Consider the following 24,183-nt stretch of genomic DNA (forward strand, 5'->3'; position numbering starts at 1 on the left):
CACACATAATTTTGTCATAATTGAATTAAAAAGAGATTTGAAATCCAATTAGCTTATATTCCCCATTCAAATTTACAGGAGGGTGGATCAGGTGCAATCACATCCAACACTTTGACTGTGCCGTTGCTCCTGTTCACCCTTCATCTTTAGCTGACAGTCAACAGTCAGTCAGTTGTGAGGCCCAACAGCAGATGGAGAGCAGCTAGGTAGAGCTGCACACTCAAAGTATGCAATGTGACTACACCTGACCTATCGTCAATTTACATCAGTATTTTTTTTTTAAGGATAATCCAAGGGAATTTGGTGAAAACCCTTGAGGTCCGCCATGCCCACTAGGGAGCACGCCAAGCTTTGACCTTGCAGCAAGTTCGGAAGCCTCAGCCAACCGAAGATGCGTTGAGGACATATCCATAAATATTTCGGAGACTGATGGGTATTTTCGTAATAGCATAAAATTCAAAAACTTCTCGCGTCCTCTCCCATAAACAAATTGCAATGCGATTAATTAAAGTTTGAGGTCCGCTCCAGCGAAAGATCCAAAAAAGGGCCGAATATATAAATCCAAAGAGCGTCCCATTATTTTCGGCCCCAAAAAATTCCTCTCATTTCGTTCTCTGAAAATCCTCTCGAGATCTCTTCCATCGAAGAAGAAGAAGGAGAAGGAGAAGGAGAAGGAGAAGGAGAAGGAGAAGGAGAAGGAGAAGAAGAAGAAATAAGAAAAAAAAGGAAAATTTCCGTTTTTTGATTTTCTTGTCTCTAATCTTCTCCGGGTGAGTCCTTTCGATCTTTTTTATTTTTTTTAATTTATTGTATGAATTTGAATAATATTGAATCTGACGCTTTTAGAGTAAAGATTTCTCGTTTAATTAGTTTTTTTTATGGATTTTTTTATTGACGAGATTTTTCTGCAGAGTTTGCTTTTCTCTTCTTGAGATTGAGATTTGATCTGCATTTTCTTTATCTTTTTTTTTTGTTTATTGTTCAGTGTTTGTTCATTTACGGGATTCTTTTCCTCTTTTGCCTTTCTTTTCTTGAGATTGATATTGGATCCGCATTTTCTTAATATGATTTTTCTAATAATCGCCGAATTTTCGCTTATTTAGAAGTTTTTTCCTCCTCTTTTGGACCTTCTCTCTTGAGATTATGATTTTGTCTGCATTTTCTCGATCTGCTTTTTCTTTTCTTGTCGATTTTAAATATTTTTTCTGGCGGGTGACAACTTGCTTTTCAGTGTAAATATTTTACTTTTTTGTTTTTCAAGTGGTTGTTTGTGGTTATTTTTGTTGAAAAGTTTTTTTTTTTATTTTCTCTTTTAACAGATATAATCTGCATTTTCAGTCAGTTTTTGTATTAATTGACAGATTTGAATGACTTTCAATTTAGCGTCAGCTTTCTATTTCATTTGAATAGTCTCGCTTTTAAATGTAGAGATTATTTTCATGTGTTTAACTTAGTTTTCTGCGTTTGATCCATGGTGAGATTTAATCTGCATTTACTTATGTGTAAACATGTTTAACTGTTGTATTTTCTTTCTGATTTTCAAATTATCTGAAGACATTTTGTGGAATTTTCTTGATAACTAGCCAGGTATTCAATTCAACCTAATTTTCTAATGGCACTTTCTATCCGTTTAATATTCTTGATTTATGCAGGTTTCCCTTAGTCACTGCGTGCTCATTTGATGCAAACTGTTCCCTTTCTAAATGAAAAATTCTGGATTTTTTCCTTTTTTTTTAATATTTGGTTCGATTATTCTATGCAGATCCACTTTCTGTAATTTATTGAATGCTCTTAGGGTTCGTTGTCTCTAAGTGTAACCTTTCTCTTTTAAATGTTTTTCATTTCTTGTGAACTTCACATGCATTCTTTATTCCGCTCCTGATGAACGATGTTCATATGAATTCCTTTTTAGTATATTACTTTCTCTTTCCTCGTAAAACAAATGATTTGGGTAAATAATATTCACTTTAGGTATTTTTGTTGTTTTTCATTTTTTACTTGTATTTTTTAAATTTCTTATCTATATAATGAATCTTTATCTTCCTAATCTTGTGAATTTAGGTTAGCTTTATTTACACTCTCTGTAGGTTTTCTCTTTCCTTTTTTCTTCACACTCTCGACTTGATGGTTGATCGTCTTGCTTTGGTGAAGGTTTTTGCATGCATAAGATAAATCTTATGAAGCGTTCGTGATTGCATTTTTTCTTTGACAATTAGGGCATTTTTATGTTCCATTTCTTTTTTAGTATCTACGATGGATCCTTTTGCTATTGATGTTCATGAGTTACGAAACTCTCGAGTTTCTTGCGGATGGTTAAGTTACCTTTAATCATTTTTTTCCATAAAAATGACCTTTCTATTTTTGGTTAAGTTACCTTGTGCATTTAATGCTCGTCCGGTTCTCTGCTTCTTTTCTAGAGAAACTAACATTGAACAAAATCTTGCCATCTTTTGAAATGTCGTTATGATTTGTTTTACTTTTGCCTCTTTCTTTGCAAACACGGTTACATCTTTTGGTGAAAGAAGAGGCAGATTGGACTGCTCTTCTCCCTTTGTGTTTTCTTTTTTTATTTTTCCTGTACTCATAACTTTTCTGTATGTTTTCTTGTTTGTGTACAAGACATTGTCTTTATGATGAATGAATCTGTATACATGCCTCAGAATCATTGATGCTTTGTCAAGTTGTTTCTGGTTTGGACTAGAATTCACTGATCTAAAATTTAATGTCACAGTGATACTCAATTTTCCACCTGTGCCATTTTCACTTATCCATGTGATATATTTCTAATATATCTGGTAACAATTTTTCTTATATCAGTCCAAAAATTATTTTTCTATGATTTTGGTTTCCACATATATACTTGTATTTTTAGTGGTGTTTCCTATATAAATCAAATAAAGCTTAAACTTTTACAATGATCTATGCAAGAAAAATTTCAAGGTCTGTTGAAGATTTTATTATTTTTGGCACTGTTTCTTTTAACTTTATTGATAGATTAATTTTTTTTTCGAAGTGACCTTTTTTATTTATATTATTGGAAGCTAGTACTATGTTTGTCTTTTGTTTGGAATGTATATTTCTCGCTATATGCCAAAAATTGATGAACCAAGATCCTCATTTTGTATCGATATTTTCTTTTCTCAAAGCCTGGTTTTGGGTATTCCTTCTATTATGTCAATGTATTGATTGGTTTGAAATTTGAACATGCAGATTGAATATTTGCTGAGAATCATAGAAAGGACATTTTCTTGTGAAGAAGTGGATCTCCTAATCTGCACCGAAGCAGGCATTCCTTGCAAGCATCCAGTTTTCTTTCCGGAGAGCCAATGGTGATCTTCTAACTTGTCATGATGGGTAGTAATTATCAGACTTTGCATTGTGCACTTTGAGATTTTTATGGAATCATACAGTGGAGTTAGCAAAATTTGTGTTTTTCTAATATGGATGTGATTCTGTGAGTTTCTGTTATCTTTTTGTTGTTAATTTCCTATGTGAGCATTGGATGCTTTATCTTCTTCATAGGTTTGTCTGGATGTTAATTATGGCTTATTACAGGCTACCAACGAAAATCTGCCCCCTAACGTCATAAAAGAACTTGCAAAAGAGCTGAAAAATCTTGATGAGAGTCCACCAGAAGGCATTAAAGTGACAGTAAATGATGATAACTTTTCCACAATCTTTGCTGATATTGAAGGTCCAGGTATAAGAAAAAAGCTCTGTTTTCTCTCTTTTTAAATTTTTTTTATTTTGATTGTGTGAAATAAAAGTTGGGACATTTTTACATCGTTGCTTAAACTTCCTGACTATGCAGCTGGAACTCCATACGAAAATGGTGTTTTTCGCATGAAGTTGATTTTAACTCATGAATTTCCCCATTCACCTCCCAAAGGTGAGCTGTCTACTTTGATTTAGAATTATATTTCACTTTGTTTATGCATCAATATTAGTTGTCATTGTGTTTTATTCTTTCTGCTGTTTTAAGCTTTTAACAATTTTGTCGCCATAGGCTATTTCCTTACAAAAATATTTCATCCAAATGTTGCAACAAATGGGGAGATTTGTGTCAATACACTGAAGAAGGATTGGAATCCAAGTCTTGGACTGCGACATGTTCTCATTGTAAGTAGAAACATATATAGAGTTCAAAGTCTGAAATTGGTTTTCTGAACTTGGTTTGCAAGTGATAGGTGCTTGTAGGATTTTCTGATGACTAATGCTGTCTACATGTGGGATTGTTGGTTTAAATTTAATATTTACCCTTTTGATGTATAGGATGAGAGGGGAAGATTAGGAGAGAGGAGAAATATCACCAATAAAAAGTTACAAATATGTCCTTACCAGAGAAACATAATAAGCACATAAATAACTTACACTTCCAACGCCTTGCAAATTCTAGGTTTTATTTTATTGTCAAACATTGTCTGCATGTTTCCATGTGATTGGTTTGATAGCTTAGCTTATACTTTTTGACAATCCTTGTTGCTCTGAATGTAGCCTTTCAAGTGTCATTGTCTATGTTCCTTGAAAATTGATCACAGTTTGCTATGTCATATCAGTGTTATCTAGAGGCAGGATTTCCCTTTCGAATTTTCTATCTCCAAACATGAGTAGCATGTGTATTAAAATAATATTAAGTGATGGACTTATATTACTTCTCCATATGTTCAGTTCTTTGTCACCATAGGATTGGTTCATGATATGTTTTCTTCCTTTCTGTTTCTTGAAATGCTTTTTATTCATGTCAACCCATTAGGCCCTCATACTTACCGGGGAAGGTTTTCTTGATGCATGATTCAAGCATGCTTACTCTATTGAGTATGAAGCAAGTATCTCTGAAAATTCTAGATAGAATAATTATTGAATCCTGTGGAATAACTATCTTGCAATTACTTGTCTCAATTGACAATATTTTATGGAGCTTTAAAAAAAAAAAACTAAGAGAAAGCCTTTTCCATCTTTATTGCTGGTGTGGTGGTAAATGGTGGTAAACAAAATTGGATAATCCTTTATGAATGCCGTGACATCTAATAGGGATATTCTGGAGTAAAGCTACAAGATTATTCATTCTTTTGTGCTGCTTTCCCATATGAATAATGCTTTGTTGTTCGTAAGTTTGCTGATCAGATTCAGTCATATGTCATGTTCAAAATTGTCAGTCGAAGAAGCGGGAGTGGGAAGCGAGACACTTCTAAAATTTTACAAAGCAGGAAGCGCAAAACAACTTATAAATGAATTGGGAATTGTCTCGAAAGCGAGAAGAGAAGTGACCTAGGAATCGAACCGGAAGCAAACCAAGATTCGAAGGGGAAACAAAGAGGAAAGCGACCTAGGATTCGAGTGAGAAGCGAGTAAAAATCGAACAAGAAGCGAAAATGTAATTATATTTTTCCTAATTTACCAAAATATAAAATTTATGTTATCATTGACAAAATAAAACATGAGTCGATAACATTAAAGCTCATCTATTAATATCAAAACTGAATCATATATGAAAGTGAAATCATTTAACAAGTGCATCTTGTTTCAAGCATTTAATAATTAATACATCAAGAAACATTCATGTTTCAAAATTGTGTAAAAGTAAAACATATAGCAACGAGTCAAGAACACATTTTGTAGCCTATACAATTTGCACAAATAAATGCTTTTATGAATGCATATTCACAAAATTCATATTTCAGAAAATTTTCAGTGGTAACAAAATTCATGTTTCAGAAAATTTTCTCCATGGTATGCTATAACATATCTTGTGAACCAATACAAGAAAAAAAAAACATTAGAATCATTCAACCCATTCAAATGTATAATCGGTACCCACCATCATAGGAAATCCAGCTATTGAACTTGTGAAATGCAAAAAGACATGTAGTTCACGTATCATAGGACCAATAAAAAGCAACAAAACAAAATTTAACATAGCAAAATCCAAGTGCATATTATTAACTACAAATCCATCAAATTTCAAATGCAGCCACTACAAGAAAACAAAAAAATAAACAACAACCAAGAAAATGTCAAACGCACACAAGAAAAAACAACAGAGAGAGAGAGAGAGAGAGAGAGAGAGAGAGAGAGAGAGAGAGAGAGAGTATACCTGATCCCCATGGTTGTCGGAGCCGGAGATTGTTGGAGTCACCAAAGCAATGTCGAAGTTACCGGCGAACAAGAGAGTGACCACTCACAAACCCTAAAAATTCAAAAAACCCTCCCCTTGCCTTTTAACAAAAAATTCTATGAAGGACAATTTTGTCCTTTCAAAAACACTAACTTCTTTTTTTTGGCAAAAAAACATTTTTATAAGGGAAAAAATTGTCTTAGCCCCAAAATATGTAATGAAATGGGAGATCACAAGAAATATCCCTAAACACATTAATAAGGCCACTAATGGGCAAGGTACATAAAGTCACAAGGCCACTAATGGGCAAGATACATAAAGTCACAAGGTGCTTAAGCACAATAGCATAAGAGAGCATAAAATAAATAATGTGTTTTATTGAAGAAATGCTCTAAAACAACCATACAATGAGAGGGGACAAGGTCTCCTATTTATACTACAAAGGAGAGCTCCCCCACGGTCACATTTGTGCCCACGGTCACATTTGTGACAGTTGGGGAGGATCCCAACAATCCTATTAAATGGACCAGCTTGTCCATGGTTAAAAGTCAAAAAGAAAAGTAAGAAAATAAAAAAGAAAGAAAAGTCCCTAGTGGACTGTGCTGATTACATAGGATAAAAAAGACAAAAATACCTCTAAGGGTTATGACTATTGTGTATATATATATAATAACATATGTATACATATGCATACATCTTAACAAAATACAAGAAAACACAATTCTCATAGTTAGGAATAAGTTTCCATCAAAAGAGAAGCTCACTTCCTATTATCGGAGAAGCTTGCTTCCTACTTAAAAAGAGTGCTTCCCCTAACGTTTAGGAAGCACCACTTTTTGTGCTTCTGAAATGCGTTTTGGGGAAGCGTTTGTTAAAATATATATACGTATATATATATATATACGTATATATATACGTATCTGTGTGTGTGCAATACCCGATAGGGGTATTTTGGTCTTTTTACGTAGTTGTTTCTAGAAACAACTATTTTAAATATGGTAGATTATTCTTTACTTTTTTTCTTTCTTTTTTACTTTTTGTTTTTAGTATGCATTGGGGGTTCCAACATAGAGTCGTTGGGACCCCAACGGTCATAACTCCCAACGACACTATGTGGGAGCCCCCAATGGCTCTCCTTTTCCCCTTGTATTCCTAGGCTTAAGAGCTCTTTTGCATAAAGTTCTTTACTCTTTACTTATTTGTGTAGCCTTTTAAATGTTTTTTGTATTGTCCTATAATGGACTTTTTTCTTATTTCTCTCTTGTGCCTTTGTTCTTGTCCATTATTGGACATCGTGAATGCATTAGCATTCTTGTGTAACATTTCCACATGCTTCATTACATGGTATCAGAGCCATATAGTTCTTGGAGTTGAAGTCGTGACAAAGCCATTCTTTTTGCACTCCTTTCATATCTTGTCCACGTAATGGAATCCAAGATTGATCTCTCCTTCAAGCTCAATGGTAAGCTATGTCACATAGGTTCAGATGTGGATGCAGGTGCTGGTATGGGTGCGGATGCGGCGATGTGGCACTTTAAAAAAACTTGGGTGCGGGTGTAAGGAAACGTCTTCGAATATATTAGGTTCAATAATGAACCAATACACATGCACATGAAGTGCGAATATACCCACTAAAGGGGAAGACACAAGCACATAATGTGCTAACACATAAACCCACAAAGGGGCAAAAATGCCTATAAGGCATAAGTTGATATTATTGAAAAGAGGAAGGGTGTAACACCCATTACATGGAGCAAAGGCTCCTCCAAAGGAGTGCATAAATTACAAGGGTGAGACCCCTATTTATAACACAAGAGAGGAGCCACATAGGGGGCTCCCAAAGGAGTCGTTGGGGGCTCCCAACGGTCACATTTGTGACCGTTGGGGGCTCCCCAACGACTCTTTGGGGGAGCCTCCCTAGGTGGCGCAAACCACAAGAATGAATAAAATAAAAAATAAAAATAAAAATAAAATTACAAACATATTCCAAATGGAATATGCGTAAAAAAGGGAAGATGACTAAACTACCCTTATGCCTAATAATAGAGAAATATATATTTTATATATATAATTAGGAAGATACATATGCATATATACCATATATGTATATGTATCATCCTTTATATATATAAAATATATATAAGATTATAAAGATTGAATGATACATTTTAACACCCCCCTCAAACTTTGTGTGGGGGAACAAAAAGATTGAAGAATGCAAGAGGAAGAATCTCAAGGCTTCAAGAGCTTTCAGTCCGAATGCCATTGAAATTTGCAAATGTCTTCCTCCAAAGTCTTTAACGATGAGCCCCTTTCATGATCTATCCAAGGTACTTCTTTTCCTCTCATCTTCAAGATCCTGTGGAACAAATCAAGAAGAGGTTCAAGTAAAAGATATCTTTGCACTTTAATCAAGTGAAATATTCCAAATAAGATGAATTAACCATAAAATCATATCATATAATTCATCCAAAAGTAATGGTGCAAAAAGATATTCTATGCATAATTCATCACAGGATTTGATGGAACAAGATAATTACTTATGTATGCAAATCAATTTTTCATAATCATATACCATGTTGAAGAGGGAGCGGAAACAAATTACAAGAATGCATAATGCATTCATAAAATCCAACATTGGACAAACACAACCTCATAACGAGGAATACCATAATGGTCCACAAGGGACACCACAAAAAGCCTACGAAGAGGCATAAGTTGCACATAATTTATTGAACGAAGGCCAAAATGCCATAATGAGCATATGCATATAATATCATGAAATGAATCAACACCTAAAAGAGTCATTAATGATCATGCTCCAATCATACTTTAGTCAAGTAATATGAACCGATAAGATAGAAAGACAAGTGTTTTTTATTTTTAGCAAGTCCTTTGAAAGCGATTTCAAGAGGGAAATGTTCAAAAGAGTGTATAAAACACAAGAGTTCAAAAAGGTTTTAAGTCCACTTAAGAGGCAAAATGATGAGAGTTATTTGAGTAGAGAACCTTACACATTTAGGAACATCTCACTCAAATGATTGCAATTACAAAAACTCATTTTGCATATCAAATATAAAGGTGACCAAAAAATCAAATTGATTTTAAAATATGCATATTAATGATATGATTCACTTGTATCTTAAAAAGACAAAATATGAATGAAATTTCACAAATTTCAACAATAATCCATCCATTACAAGCAACTACCTCATTAGTCCTCCAAAACCCACAAATCAAGTGTGTAAGCTACTAGATCAAGAACATAAATATAATGCCATTAAAGGCCAAGGACACACACAACGGTGTGTAAAAGAACCTCTTGTCTACATGTAATAATACTTGAAATGAGTGCATCAACGATAAGACCAAGAAAATACACGCTAACATGGACCAAAAACATCTTTTGTCTACGTAAAAATACACTCAAGACCAAGTATGTTCAGCTACTAGAACAAGAGTATCAAGCCAACCATGGGCTAAAATACAATACATCTATTGTCTACATAAAATGACACTTGAAATGAGTGAAAGAAGCCAACCATGGGCATACATCTCAGCGACTAGAACAAGGACACAAATGCCAACATGGACTAAAATCATACACCATGGTGTGAATCAACGTGCCTTGTCTACATATAATAACACTCGAGACAAGTGTGTTCAGCTACTAGACCAAGAGAGCAAAGCCAACAAAGGGCTACCAACACACAATGGTGTAATAATATGTCTTGTCTACATATGATGACACTTAGATAAGAGGTATAAGAGGAGAAGACTTTTGAGGCAATAAAACTTTGTAATGACAAACATATAAATAAAACCTTGGACAATATTTTGAAAATAAATATGTGCACATACGCACAACAAGAACACTTGTGCACAAAAGCACAAGACACGAAATCACAAATGTGCAAATGCACTCATAAGATTTATAAGAAATAAAAGGTTGGGCAATAATCCCCAACACCCTTGAATTAAATATACCTTAAAACATTTAAGGTTCCAAGACACCATATATCCATCACATTTATATATAAATAAGAGCATCCATAAGATCAATGGCCAAAAGAAAATGAGTGACACACTCATAATTAGAGATCATATAACAAATCATTCTAGAGTCCCAAGGTGCCCATAACTCACATCAACAACCATCTTTAATATGGTAATTGGACAATCTAAAATGACATAACACAAGGTGCCCTTAACTCACCTCAACAATTATCTCTAATTTAACAATAAGGCCATACAAAAAGGATTGATGCATCATATAACTTGTGATGGATAAAAATAAATGTCATAAAAAGGCAATGAACACTTAGGGAAATCATTTTCCAAATATGTGATTTTACAAAGAGGCCCGATTCAAAGGTCCAACATAATTAATCACAACAATATGCCTTATAATAATTTTGCATAAATACGAAATTATGTTCAATCATGATCATTATCAAAAGACTCAATAAACACAACATGAAATATTTAAGCAATGTTATGTTGTGAGGACGGATTTGGAATAATCCAAAAATCAAAAGCCTCTATAAATTGCAATTATATGCATACAAAGATGTAGAATGACAATAATCTTAAATGAGCAAATTTAGGACAACATGTAACAAGAAATTGCGGAAGCACTTATAATGATAAAAGGAACAATCTCACAAGTCCACTAAGGGACAAAACAAGCCCTAAAGAAGGCAATATATATCATCTCTTTATTGAAAAGAGAGTACCACGTGAAAATGTCTATGAATAGACAATACAAATACAAGCATTAATACTTTATAAAAGAAGTGTACAAAGACACTCTCACAACACTTGAACAAAATACGCAAAAAACATAATAATAGCAAACATGCAATAATGCATGTATAAAAAGGAGAAAATGCTTGAGCCTCTCAAGCTTTCACAAAGATGGTAATATTAAAAAAATCTCATAAAAAACCAATATTAAAAAGAAGCTTATAACAATCATGAAATCTTCTCAAAGAGTATATACTCATAAGAAGATTCACAAGGATAAAAAGGTCTCTCAAAGAGAGATCCAACAAACAAAATTCTCAAATGAGGATACATACGAAAGGAATAGGGAAAACTTTATTAAAGTGGAGAAAATCCCCAAAGAGAATACTAGGATTGCGTTATAGCATAAATCTATAAACAAAAGTTCATAACATTATATGACTTAATAGATTATAACCAATGGCATGAATATGTTTTAAATAAACACAACATGAAATATTTAAAACATATTTAATAAGTATGCAACATTAATGAAGATCAAGTTAAAACATTTGTATTCCTGAAGTCTAAGAAATTTGGCTCCTGAAATTTAAATGATTAATGAATTCATCAGGGTATATAGCAGAGTTGCCAGTTGGGGAAGCGGAAGTGGGAATCATTTCGGGAAGCTGAAGCGGGAAGTGAGGCACTTCCAAAATTTTAGGAAGTGTGAAGTGCAGGATGACTCAAAAGCGAACCTAGAATCGTCTCGAAAGTGACCTAAGAAGCGAGGGAGAAGTGAAAAAGATAAAAGTAAAACACAAAAAAATGAAAAAATAAGGTGAAGCGAGCTCCCCCCTAAATTGGGAAGCACACTTCCCCAATTTTTTTGCGCTTTCCAGCACATTTCTGAGGGTATGTTTGATGCGTTGTTCTCAGCGTGATTCAGACAAAAATCACCCTGGGAACAACGATTTCCACCAAACGTTGGACCCGGCGGACGGCGTTCCGCCCGTCTGCCGCGTCCTTTATAGTATGTAATTTTCGATCCACCTCCCCGCTGTTACAAAATGAACAGGAATAGAGGGCTCTCTACTTCGTCTTCGGCGTGAGAACCCTCGTAGACGCCAACTTCATGGTGATTTGGCATGAGAACCCTCACCTCCGACGCCCTCTCCCTCCTACTATAAGTTCTTCCTGGTCCTCTTCTTCCTCTCCTCCTACTATCTGATGCGGCAGTGGCGTGAGAAGATCCACACCAACACCCTCCTCCACCTCCTCACCTTTTGGGAGATCGTCGCCATACTCTCCTTCCTCTCCTCGTTCATCTACCTTTTCGGCTTCTTCGACATCATCTACGTCTAGCCCTTCGTCTCCCGCCCCGCCCATGTGTGGGACGACCTCGAGCCTGAGTCCGATCTCCAGCCTTCCCCTGCATGCGCCCCCCAGGCACCGACTACCCCTCAGCCCGCCGATCTCGCCAGTGACCTCGACGAGGAGATCGTCATGGGAGTCGTGAATGGTGGTGCTGTCCCATTTGCTGGAGTTGAGATTGGGCAATTGCGGTCGGGCGACCTGCGTGAGGCGGAAGGCGCTGGAGATCGTCTCCGGGAGGTCGGTCGACGGGTTGTCGCCGGATGGGTTTGATTACAGGTCGATTTTGGGACAATGCTGCGAGTTGCCGATCAGGTATGTATAGATTCTGGTGGGGATTGCGGGGCCGTTGCTGATTAAGGGGAAGGGGGAGGTCTATGTGCCGATGGCCACCACCGAGGGGTGCTTGGTGGCGAGCACGAACCGGGGTTGCAAGGCGATTTACGCTTCTGATGGGGTGGATTTGGTCTGCGTGAGGGACGAGATGAGCCGTGCGCCAACCATGAGGTTGGCGTCTGCAAGGAGGGCCGCAGAGCTCAAGTTCTTCGTAGAAAATCTGATAAATTATTCAGGTGATTTGGATTTTCACCTGGTGATTTGGAAAGTTTGGTGTATAAGAAATTCTATTCTTCACAGCTCTAGTGATTAGTATGTTTGAAGGTTTATTAGAGAGATTAGGCAATGTTGTTAAGAGCATTTACTTGAAGTTGAGCTGGAATGAGGATGAAGAGCAGATGGTGAAGTCCTAGGTGAAATTTGGAGTTTTTTCCACAGTTAAGGAATCTCCTATTAGGCTATGGGTTGATGTACAATGTTTCTGTTATGGTGCAGCAGAGTATCAGAACAGCTTATGCTATGCGCGTGCATTCTGGGTTTATCATAGTTGCTGGAGGATTTGTGGCGGCAGGAGTTTTGTATTTTTTCTGAGATTTTGTGTACAACATTGCGGTGGTAAATGGTTGCAGGTATCGTCTAATAACGGAGTCTGGTTATTAGACGGACAAAGGTCTTTACAGTTGAATTTATGGAGGCTACAATTTTTTGTTGATCAGGTTCAGGATTATCAAACCAAATTTGTTGTCATTTGTTGAATCGTCTCCGGTGATAGAGAGCATAAGCAATGGAAAGATAAACCCCCTGATTGATCTGCTTGTGCGACCATTCAGTAAGGGTGCTGAATGCAAGTGAAGGGGATTTAAGCCCAGCCTGTTAATCGAAAAAAGGAAAAGTAGAATCACAACAAAGTAATGGCATATAGTAAATATCAACATTGCAAACTTCCAATATTTGTGACATACAATAGATTTGAGCAAAAAATCATCAATTACAATGTTGTACAATAGATTTGAAACTTCCATATTCGGGGCAAAAATCAAATTTCAAATCCATATTCAGGGCAAAAATTCATGATTTTAGATATAATTTCGCAATTGGATCCATTTCCGGGCAAAAAACCATAATAAACTTGTTAAAACATGTAAAATAGTGGACGGATTGGGTCATATGATCCAAAACGAAGTAATTTGATCCATTATCCATGAATGTTCAAGTTGTTCGCACATCATCATTAAACAATGGACATTTAGAACATAGCATTTGAGTACGGTCCAAACAAACGTTGGACTTGGAACAGTTGTTATGGAACGAACATAACCAATTTTCTGTTCCGTTCTTTTTGTTCATTTTGTCCAATCTTGGACAAGCCATCAAACATACCTCGAAGCGCCACATTTTGCTCTTTTGAAATGCGCTTCGGGAAGCGTGCTTTGTAATGAAATGGTGATCTTCCACGAATGCACTTGGATCACTCAAAAGGAAGGGTCTAAAAGATGCTTTAAGCAAAGCCCACAAAAGGGTAAAAATGAAAACACACACATAAACAACACACTTTTATTTATGTAAGAAAATGCTTAAAAAGCATTACAATAGGTGATTTTACAAGAGGGGGGGGCTGAACCCCTATTTATACAATAACAATGGGGAGAGCTCATAAGGAGCTCTCCCTTCTAGTCGTTGGACTAGTCCAACGGCTAGAAATCTCGTTGGACTAGTTCCAACGACTAGATTGCTTGGTCAAGTTCCAACTGGAACTTGACCAAGACCCATTATCTAGTTCTAAGTGAACTAGATCATGTAAATAACATAAAAAAATAAAAAGAAATAAAAATAAAAATAGAAAAATATATATAATATAATAATAATATATCATATTATTATTATATTATGTATATGTTACATTTTAACACTTTCCCTCAAATTTATGGTACAATGAGCGAAAGTTTGTCTAAAAGGAAGTGGAATCTGGGAGCTGCAAGAGGTTTGGTGAAGAAATCTGCTAATTGGTATTCTGATGTAACATATGGCAGATCAATGGTGCCATGCAGGTACTCCTCTCTGACATAGTGACAATCCATCTCTATGTGTTTAGTGCGTTCATAAAAAGTCTGTTTGCTTGCGATGTAGATTGCACTTTTGTTGTCACAACAAATGTGTGAGGCTTGTGTTGCTTCAGCTTTCATATCAGCTATATGTCGTCTGAGCCAAACAACTTTCATTGTGGTGGTTGTCATGACTCTATATTCAGCTTCAGTGGAGGAAAGAGAAACCTTTTGCTGCTTCTTGCACCTCCACGATATGAGAGATTCACCTAAAAACACACAGAAACTATTGGTTGAGTGTCTATTATTAGGATCACCTCCTCAGTTAGCATCAATATAAGTAGTAATTAAATCTAAAGATGACGATGCAGACAAGAAGAGTCCTCGTGAGAGGGAACTCTTTAAATATCTTATAATACGTAAAATTGCTCCCATGTGAACAGAGGTGGGAGCATGCTGAAATTGGCTAGCTGTGTGTACAGCATGTGCGATGTCTGGTCGAGTGATGAAAAGATAGGAAAGTGTTCCAACAAGTTGTCTAAACAGAGTAGGATCCTCAAGTCGTTCTCCATCATCAATTTTCATTTTAACATTAACTACTTCTGGAGTATCTACTTTCTTATCATCTGTAATGCCAGACTTGCAAACAATATCAAAGGCAAGTTTAAATTGAGATATCAAATATCCTCTAGGGGAATAAGCAACTTCTATTACTAGGAAATATCGTAATAGTCCTAGGTCAGACATCTCAAAATGAGTTTTAAGAAGAGTTTTAATATTGACAACTCCCTGTTTATCATCTCCAGTGATGATCATATCATCCATATAAAGAAGAAGAATGATGATACCTGCATTCGATTGCTTAATAAACAAGGCAGTGTCAGTCAAACAAGAACTAAAACCAATACCAGTCATAACATGACTAAATCTGTCATACCAGGCTGTTGGTGCCTGTTTGAGACCATAAAGAGCTTTCTTAAGACGAAGGATTTTACCCTTAGGAAGACTGATACTCGGTGGAGCATCCATGTACACTTCTTCAACAAGATTCCTATTTTAAAAGGCATTTTTGACGTCCATTTGAAATATAGGACATTTTTTGATAGAAGCTAAAACAATTAAAGTTCGAACTGTGGTCATTCGGGCCACAGGAGCAAAGGTTTTTTCGTAGTCAATGTCATACTCTTGAGCATATAACCTTTGGCCATGAGTTGTGCCTTATACCTTTCGAGGGTTCCATCACTTTTGGTTTTGACTTTATAGACCCATCTACAACCTATAGGTTTTTTTCCAAGAGGCAAGTCTTGGATGGACCAAGTGTTGGCCTTCTCTAATGCATCTAACTCTATTTTCATAGCTTCAATCCATTCTTCATGATTTTTGGCTTCAAAATATGAGGAAGGTTCAACATAGGTTTGAATTAATGCAAAGGCTGCCCTATACAAAGGTGAAAAAGATTCATAAGAGACAAATTTTCCAGGAGGTTTAGACTTTAGAGATTCCAGAAGTCCTGCAAGGAGGAACTTTAGAAAATCTTTCTAACGCACATGGAGGTCGTTGCTCTCCAATTCTTCGTCTTGAATACTGTAAGCTAACATCCCTACTGGTTTGGTCTTCACTATCATTTTCATAGATAGTAGGACTTGATCATTGTCAGAGTTACATTCAACATCCTCTTCACTGGATTTTGAAGTTAAATAAATTAAAAAGGAATAGTCAGTAATATCCTTGGATTTTTTCACTTTATTTTTTTTTTATTTTCAAGAAAGGTCACATTTATTGACACATATAATTTACCATTTTGAAGATCATAACATTTGTACCCTTTTTTATTTTTAGCATATCCTAAAAAAGCACATGGGATTGCACGAGAAAAGAATTTATTGTTCTTATCTGTAAATACAAAACATTTGCAACCAAACACTCTTAGTCTGGAGTAATCTGGAGCTACAACATAAAGTTTTTTAATCGGAGATATGTTTTCTAAAGAAAAAGATGACATTCTATTTATGTGATAAGTGACAGTTAGAGTTGCTTCAGCCCAACCCTTTAGGCACTTGACTTACGATTAGCAAAGTCCGAGTGATTTTCATAATGTGACGATGTTTGCTTTCTGCCAGACCATTCTGTTGAGGGGTATTTGGGCAAGATCGTTGATGAATAATGTTGTATGAATTAAGACATTTTTTAAATTCTCCAGACATAAATTCTCCCCCTGAATCTGTACGAAAAATGGAGATATTATTTTGAAATTTGTTTGTAACCATTTTATAAAATATTTGAAAGTGGGAAAAAACTTTGGATTTATGTTTAAGAAAATAAATCCAAGTATGTCTAGAAAAATCATCAACAAAGATGACATAATATGCAAAACTGCCTTTAGAAATAACTGGTGCGGGTCCCCAAACATCCGAATGTATTAACTCAAGGGGTTTTGTAGAGACAAATGTTCTACTAGAAAACGGTAATCTTTTCATTTTACCAAGAATGCAGTCTTTATAAGCAAAATTTTCAGATTTATAATTTTTTCCCAAACTTAGAAAGAATTGGATTTTAGACATATGAGGATGGCCAAGTCATTTGTGCCATAAGTCTGTTTCCAATTTCTGAACATTTAAAAAAAAACATTCTTTGGTAGTTCCAAAAAGTCCATACAATATAGCTCTTCTTCTCTATGGCCTTCCCCAATCAGCTTCCCTGACTGACGATCCTGTATCCAGCAACCGTCAGAAGAGAATGATATATTATATCCATAATGAGAAATTTGAGAAACAGATAAGAAATTTAAATTTAGTTTTGGGATATATCTAACTTCTGTAATACAAAAAGTTTTGTTTATTTCAAAACATCCAATTCATTTTATTTTGAGAGATGTTCCATCTACTGTAAAGACTTTTGAAATATTTGAGTTATTTTTAAGACATTCGAATAAACATTTATAATTTGGGGTCAAATAAAATGGGGCACCAGAATCTAAAAGCCAAGGAAAGTTACCTGGACCGGAAATAGATGCAACTGCCGCTCCAGTTGAGGCTTCAGCGGAAGAAGAGGCTTTTTGAAGAAGTGGCTGAAGAATCTTTATAAGTTGAGTCATAGAAGTCGGTGCATCTTGATCTTTTGGCTCGGCTTCAACTGATGCAACCTTCTTTTCATCTCTTTTCTTTAACTTTGGACATTGAGACCTATAGTGCTCCGGTTCATGACGGCGGTGACAAATAACTTTTCTTTTGTCAAATTCGCCATTCTGTCTCCCAAAATGAGGTGGCCTGTAAGTGTGAGTATGATTCCTAGGTCTAGGTACAGCTAGGACGATATCATCATCAGCTTTAGAGTGACTTTTTCGGAGACGATTTTCCTCTATTGTTGATTCTTCAATAGTTTCTACAATATAAGAAACTTTTCCCGAGCTGATTTGGTGGACTCAAATTCCGGCCTTAACCAGTTATAAACTAGTAAAAATGTTCAGCATCGAGTTGCTTTTGGTGAAGCTCGATGTCTTTGGTACAATGCCATTTTAGTTCCAAAAGAGATAGTTCTTCCCAAAGTTCGGACAACCTATTGTAATATTCGCAAATTTATTTAGCCCCTTGGGTCTTCATTCGAACCTTCTCTTGAAGATTGCACACATGTGCAATATCTTTAAGGGAATAAATATTTCTCAAATATTTCCATGCCTATTCGGCATGTTCAAACTTGGTAAGACTGGAACATTTTTTAATGTCATCACTATTGATAAGCCATGACATTATTTTTGCATGTCCCATTCTCTACTCTTTTCATTTTTATTCATAGGATGCTAGAGCCTTGATTTTCTCCTCTTCTAATAATGGGACCTCTTTATCTCCCTCTTTCTTAGTAAGGGATAGTTAGGTTCCGAATCGGAACCATCCACAATCCCCCATAAGCCTTTACCCCATATATAGTGCTTTATGATTGAAGCCAATGTTACATAATTTGTGTCGCTTAATTTCATAGGGATGATGATGACTTTATCATTGTCATCCATCGTTTACAAGAAGAGAAAAGGAAAAGATAGAAGAAAAGAAATGAAAAAAATGTGAGAAGGGAAAGAGATAAAATACAAAAGATGTTGAAGCCCTTCAAATGTTGTGTTTTGCAGCCAATAATGAAGTGATAAAACACTTCTCTCCAAGTGACGAAACACTTTGCAAGAATAAGGTGATAACACACATTTTCCACAAGGGTCACGAAAACCGAGGCAGCCTTTCTCCAAGATCTAATAATCCTGTAGCTTTGATACCATGTAATGAAATGGTGATCTTCCACGAATGCACTTGGATCACTCAAAAGGAAGTGTCTAAAAGACACTTTAAGCAAAGCCTACAAAAGGGTAAAAATGAAAAAACTCACATAAATAACACACTTTTATTTATGTAAGAAAATGCTTAAAAAACATTACAAGAAGTGATTTTACAAGAGGGGGCTGAACCCCTATTTATGCAAGAGCAATGGGGAGAGCTCATAAGGAGCTCTCCCTTCCTATGTCACATGGGTGCGGATGCGGCACTTCCAAAAAACCCGGGTGCGGCACTTAGTTGGAGAATCCCTGTGACATATATTAAAAAAAATTCTTGGCAATTTTTTTTAAGTTCAAAAAATTGGACCAAAATGACCCTGGGTGCGTTGACCGCACCTGGTGCCGCACCCACGTCGGTTCACGTCGACGCGGGTGCCGCACCCTGCTAGTTGGAGAATCCCTATGACATAGCTCCCTTCTAGTCGTTGGACTAGTTCCAACGACTAGATTGCTTGGTCAAGTTCCAACTGGAACTTGACTAAGTGAACTAGATAATGTAAATAACATAAAAAATAAAAAGAAATAAAAATTGAAAATATATACAATATAATAATAATATATCATATTATTATTATATTATGTATATGTTACATTTTAACACGCTTCCCCATGTACTATGGCGCTTCGGGTAACACTGGTATATTGACATCAGGAAACATTTCTCCTTTAGAATAATCCTTCCAATAGCACATTTAAGGTACATAATAGCCTTTCATATTGGCAATCAAAGCTACTATTCATTATTGGAATTAGCTGTGTTCTATTCTTTCAAGTTTAAATAGGTTTTCCTCCTTTTAACAAATAAATGCTTTGATGCAAAATAACAGGTGGTTAGATGTTTGTTGATAGAACCGTTTCCAGAATCAGCTCTGAATGAACAGGCTGGCAAGATGCTTCTTGAGGATTATGAAGAGTATGCTCGTCATGCACGGTAAGTAGTTACATTCAGTTGGATTTTCTTCAGGTTTTCATTGACAGCATTGCTTCCTATCCCACCTGATTTTGCCGATGAAAGTGAACCGTCTTATTCTTATGGTAAATTTCGGACTATTTCTTGCTCATTTGCTTGTAAGTTGTAACCATTGTCTCTTTTTTATGCAATTCACCATTGTGCTTACTGCTTGACAAGATTTCATAGAGAAATGGAAGCTAATTATTTGTTTTTGAAGGAAAATGATTTTCATTCAAGAGCAAGCTGTTTAATTCTAACAAGTACCAAATAAAAGAATAAATTGCAAAAGCTGTGTGGCATATTGCCCTACTGTCAAATTTTCATTATTATTAACAACCTGGATTTCTTAATCCACCTGAGGCCTCCCTAGGGTATGAGAGATACCCTGTTGCCTGTCTATGATTAAATAATATTTAATCAGATTCCATAGTGGGTTTCTCATTAATGAAACAACTTTTAATGTGATTTCTGTGAGTTTACTTAAGTAAGCCGTGCTCAAGTAAATGATCATAGGGCCAGGTTTTTGTTGTTGTATAGGAAAAGAATAAGCAATTAGATGGACTAGTAGAAAAAATAGTCCCTTTGATTTAAACTGGTAATACGTGAGGCAGTTTTTGTAATTTGACTTTCCTAAAATCTCCTACTTCGTTGACAAACTATGTTTCTAGATTCCACCAGTTAACTGATTTAGTCATGACATTTTCAAGTTATTTTAACAAAGAAAAATGAGCTAAAAATACTGTGTTCATTTTATTTCTATTTACTTAATTTTATTATGATTTTCTTCTGAAATCATGATAAAATGATGGCTTTCTAAAATAATGTTTTCTCTTTTTCTTTGCAAAGTATTCTTCTCTGTTTTGACCTTACTTTTTCAATTCCTTTGGAAAAGAAAAGGTTTTCACAATAAAACTAGCATCCTAAGACAATCCCTTCAGAGAACAATATTTGTGACTTCCCAAAAATGCCTTTCGAAAATAGGCTGCATTATACAACTTGGTTTTTGATTGTATAGGAAAGGCAAACAATCTTTGTTGTCTTGTGATGAAAATGATTTCATTACAGAGGACCAGTGCATGATAAAATTCAGGTAAAACAATCATTCCAACTCCATAAAGACTTCCAACCCTACCTCTTTATCCTATATTTCCACAAACAATGTTCTTGAGCCACATTCTGTATTTATAGATTTATTTATTGCTGTATCTGCAATAGCTTCGACAACCCAGACATTAAGTTTGGACATATGATATTCAGCATGTTCAGATCTGGCTTAGCATAGGATATTGAAATTTGTTTGGTCTCTTATCTGGCAGGGCAGCACAAAGGCCAAAATCAAAAGCCCAAAGTCCAGCCTGTTGTGTAAACCTCAAATTCTTGGCGAGCCCTAATTATACTTGACAGGGCTTGATTCAGGCATGGCAGGAGACCAATCCTGTAGTTCACCCTACCTATTTTATAAGGTATAACCCTAATATAGGTGTTTGGATCCTCATTATGCACACTTCGATTGTGCTTGGCTAGGACTTTCATCCAAATTCCCATGTGGTGGTGGGACCAAGATTTGGGCTCAACCTCTTAGGCTGCTGCAATCAAACCTACACCCACCCAAGTTGGTTTGAGGTTGATTTTAGGAACTAATACAATAATAACGAATACTATGAAGAAATTTGGTTGGTGGATGTAGGGCTGAGTTGAAAGTTTTCATTGGGCTGACTTGATATATGGTGTAGGATATTACTGTAAAATTATGCAAGTTTTTGTTGTCTTTTCGCTACTGTTTATTTATCTGTAGTAATACTGGAGATTAGATCTAATTTGAATGAAGATCAATGATACAGTTGAAACTTGAGTTGGGTGATTCGGTTGCCTCATTCCAGCTCTTGCTTTGGTGTCTCATTTTCCTCATTCTATGTCAAATGGTAACTGAGTGTGGATTTTCTTTTGATATGCATGTACATGAAAGAGAATTCATTTGCAGGCACAGATTTTCTGAACATACTTTCCCATACAGAGTTCCTGCGTACCCATGCATGCATGCTTTCTTTCTTGCTTTCACATGATAGTTTGTTGATAGTGAATTTTATGTTGATTTGTAGGCTATACACTGGCATTCATGCTAAGCCCAAACCCAAGGCAAAAGCAGCAATCTCAGAATCTACTACTGCCCTTAATGTTGCACAAACAAACACAGTTGTAACTGGTGCTGTGCCAGCACCATCTCCGCTCGCTCCTTGCATGAGTGCCAAGGGAAATTGTGGTCAAGACCCAACAGTTGATGCGCATTCGGCAACAGAACCTGCAGCAATTGGCACTTCGGCAGTTCAGAAGAAGGAAGTGGTTGCTAAAGTTCAGGTTGACAGGAAGAAGATGGACGCAAGAAAGAAGAGTTTAAAGAGATTATAGCAATCTGAGGTAACAAGAGTACTACAGATTTGGCCTTTATGATAGATATCAAAGTTGGAAATAGGCCAAAAAGTTTAGCACAAATAATTTAATTATCAGAGACTAATTCTCTTCCATTATTAATATGGCTTTGTGCCTCCCTGCACGCTATTCACTGACAGATCATAGATTTTCCATGTTATATTCTATATAATTTCAACAAATTTCTGCAAATGAAATATTCATGATAGAACCTGCTGGCTAAAATTTGAGACAGAAAACTGTCCCAGGCACCTTAGATGTCCATCATCCAGATGAACGACACTTCAATGCTATCAAAAGCATCATATGTTTTTAATGAATCTTAGCCATCCATTTTTCATTGGGAAATTGGATGGCGTTAAAAATTCTTGTAAAGTCATCTAGATGGGAACCATTCTTTTTTATGGGTTCTGGGTGTCGTTCATCTTGACAACCAATTGCATCCAAGGTGCTTTAGACCGAGGTTAACGTGCAAGGTTCCTTGGACTTGATTTGGTTGCGACAAATCTTGTATTCAAACCAGTAATCAACATTCTTTTCATTCATCGGCATCATCATCATCACGATGCCTTGTTCCATTTTCCTTATTGATAAATAAATAAAAGCAGTGGATATTTAGGTTCTACGAAGATCAGCTTGGCACTGAGAGTGCGCCCTATGCTTTGCAGAAAGTGTCCAGTAACTTTCAAACGTGGGTGTTTGGTACGCTGACCCCGTTTATCTGGGCCTCATGCACGTCTGCACGTTCACGCAAATGTGGGATGCGCAGATGCCCTCTACCCTTTCCTATTCATCTGTAAAGTGCTAGCCGAAGACTCAGATGGTAAACCATCAAAGTATCAAATATGCATTCTAATTTATCTGTAGAACAATGGGTAGTGCATTCTGAAGACAGTTTCTCATATCTGAAAGGTTCCTTTGGCTCCCATCCTCAAGAGAGCCAGTTATAGCATCAAGCCGCGGGCCTGTTTGCATGAACATTCTTTACGCAAATGAGCTGCTCATGCTACTTTGCTGGCTTTTTTTTTTCTGAAAGCCAAGTTGGGGTTAGGCAGTTCCCTACCAGATATGAATAATGAGAAGAAATTACAGACTATGGGTATCCTCCCTCTACGGGGACCAGTCTGGGGGTGGTATTTCCATGATTTGCACAACCCCCCTCTGGCTAAGTTTACTATGTATTTAAAAAGAGTTAGTTACAACTCGATTTCTGTACAATTCATCTCTGAAAACTATACAAAATGTTTGTCAGATCACAGGGAACTTCAGATTCCGAACCCTTCCCTCCAAGTGTTCCACTGATTTTAAAGATGAGGTCCGGACGACGATTTTCAATGATGATTTTGGACCCAGCTTTAAATAAGGTGAGGATCTTGGACGAGCCCTTCCATTCCTTGTCATGCAGCGAGCCTTTGAGCGAGAAACATCCTGAGTGATCTCTAATCGAGAATCCAAAATCCCAAGTTCGTTGAAATAAGCTGCTGATGTTGATGAGGAACCAGCCGGGGTTGGGAGGTTGCCAAGTCGAGAGGCGACTCCATTTAATAGCCGTTTCACTTTGAGAATCCTGTAATATTCCATTCATCCCGAAGCGGAGAGTTCAGCAATCATGGGTTCTGGTGCGGCTTTCTTCCCATCGGCTATCGTTTGGCTGTAAACTTTTACCGTTTCATCTGAAGAATTTTTATGGTTTACTATCATTATTTATCGGCTCTGTAATCCTTGCCTCACTTCTGCACAAATGATGCAGTCATACAGATATGGGCGATAGTGAAGTGTAGAACTTTTTCTTGTAGCACAATTCATGCAGTACATTGCCATGGAGAATTGGTCGTGGTCATTTCGGTGACCATTGAAATCCAACACGATTATATAGACCAAATCTTGAAAATTC

General features: G+C 36.3%; 1 protein-coding gene across 1 annotated transcript; it reads left to right on the top strand.

Moving 5' to 3' along the window:
• Positions 1–588: 588 nt before the first annotated feature.
• Positions 589–22,481, top strand: LOC149819665 (ubiquitin-conjugating enzyme E2 22-like). The gene is made up of 7 exons (XM_089983911.1): positions 589–770; positions 3,211–3,329; positions 3,556–3,700; positions 3,812–3,889; positions 4,007–4,119; positions 19,738–19,841; positions 21,962–22,481. The coding sequence occupies exons 2-7, from the start codon at positions 3,327–3,329 to the stop codon at positions 22,266–22,268; spliced, it is 750 nt and encodes a 249-aa protein (XP_089840037.1). The 5' UTR covers positions 589–770; positions 3,211–3,326; the 3' UTR covers positions 22,269–22,481.
• Positions 22,482–24,183: the final 1,702 nt, after the last annotated feature.

The sequence above is a fragment of the Nuphar pumila genome, chromosome 12 (assembly GCF_984573655.1).
Source record: "Nuphar pumila chromosome 12, dmNupPumi1.hap1.1, whole genome shotgun sequence".
NCBI lineage: Eukaryota > Viridiplantae > Streptophyta > Magnoliopsida > Nymphaeales > Nymphaeaceae > Nuphar > Nuphar pumila.

Coding starts and splice junctions, on each gene's coding strand:
- LOC149819665 (XM_089983911.1), top strand. Junction 4,120..19,737: donor GACTGCGACATGTTCTCATT/GTAAGTAGAAAC, acceptor GCAAAATAACAG/GTGGTTAGATGTTTGTTGAT. Junction 19,842..21,961: donor GAGTATGCTCGTCATGCACG/GTAAGTAGTTAC, acceptor GTTGATTTGTAG/GCTATACACTGGCATTCATG.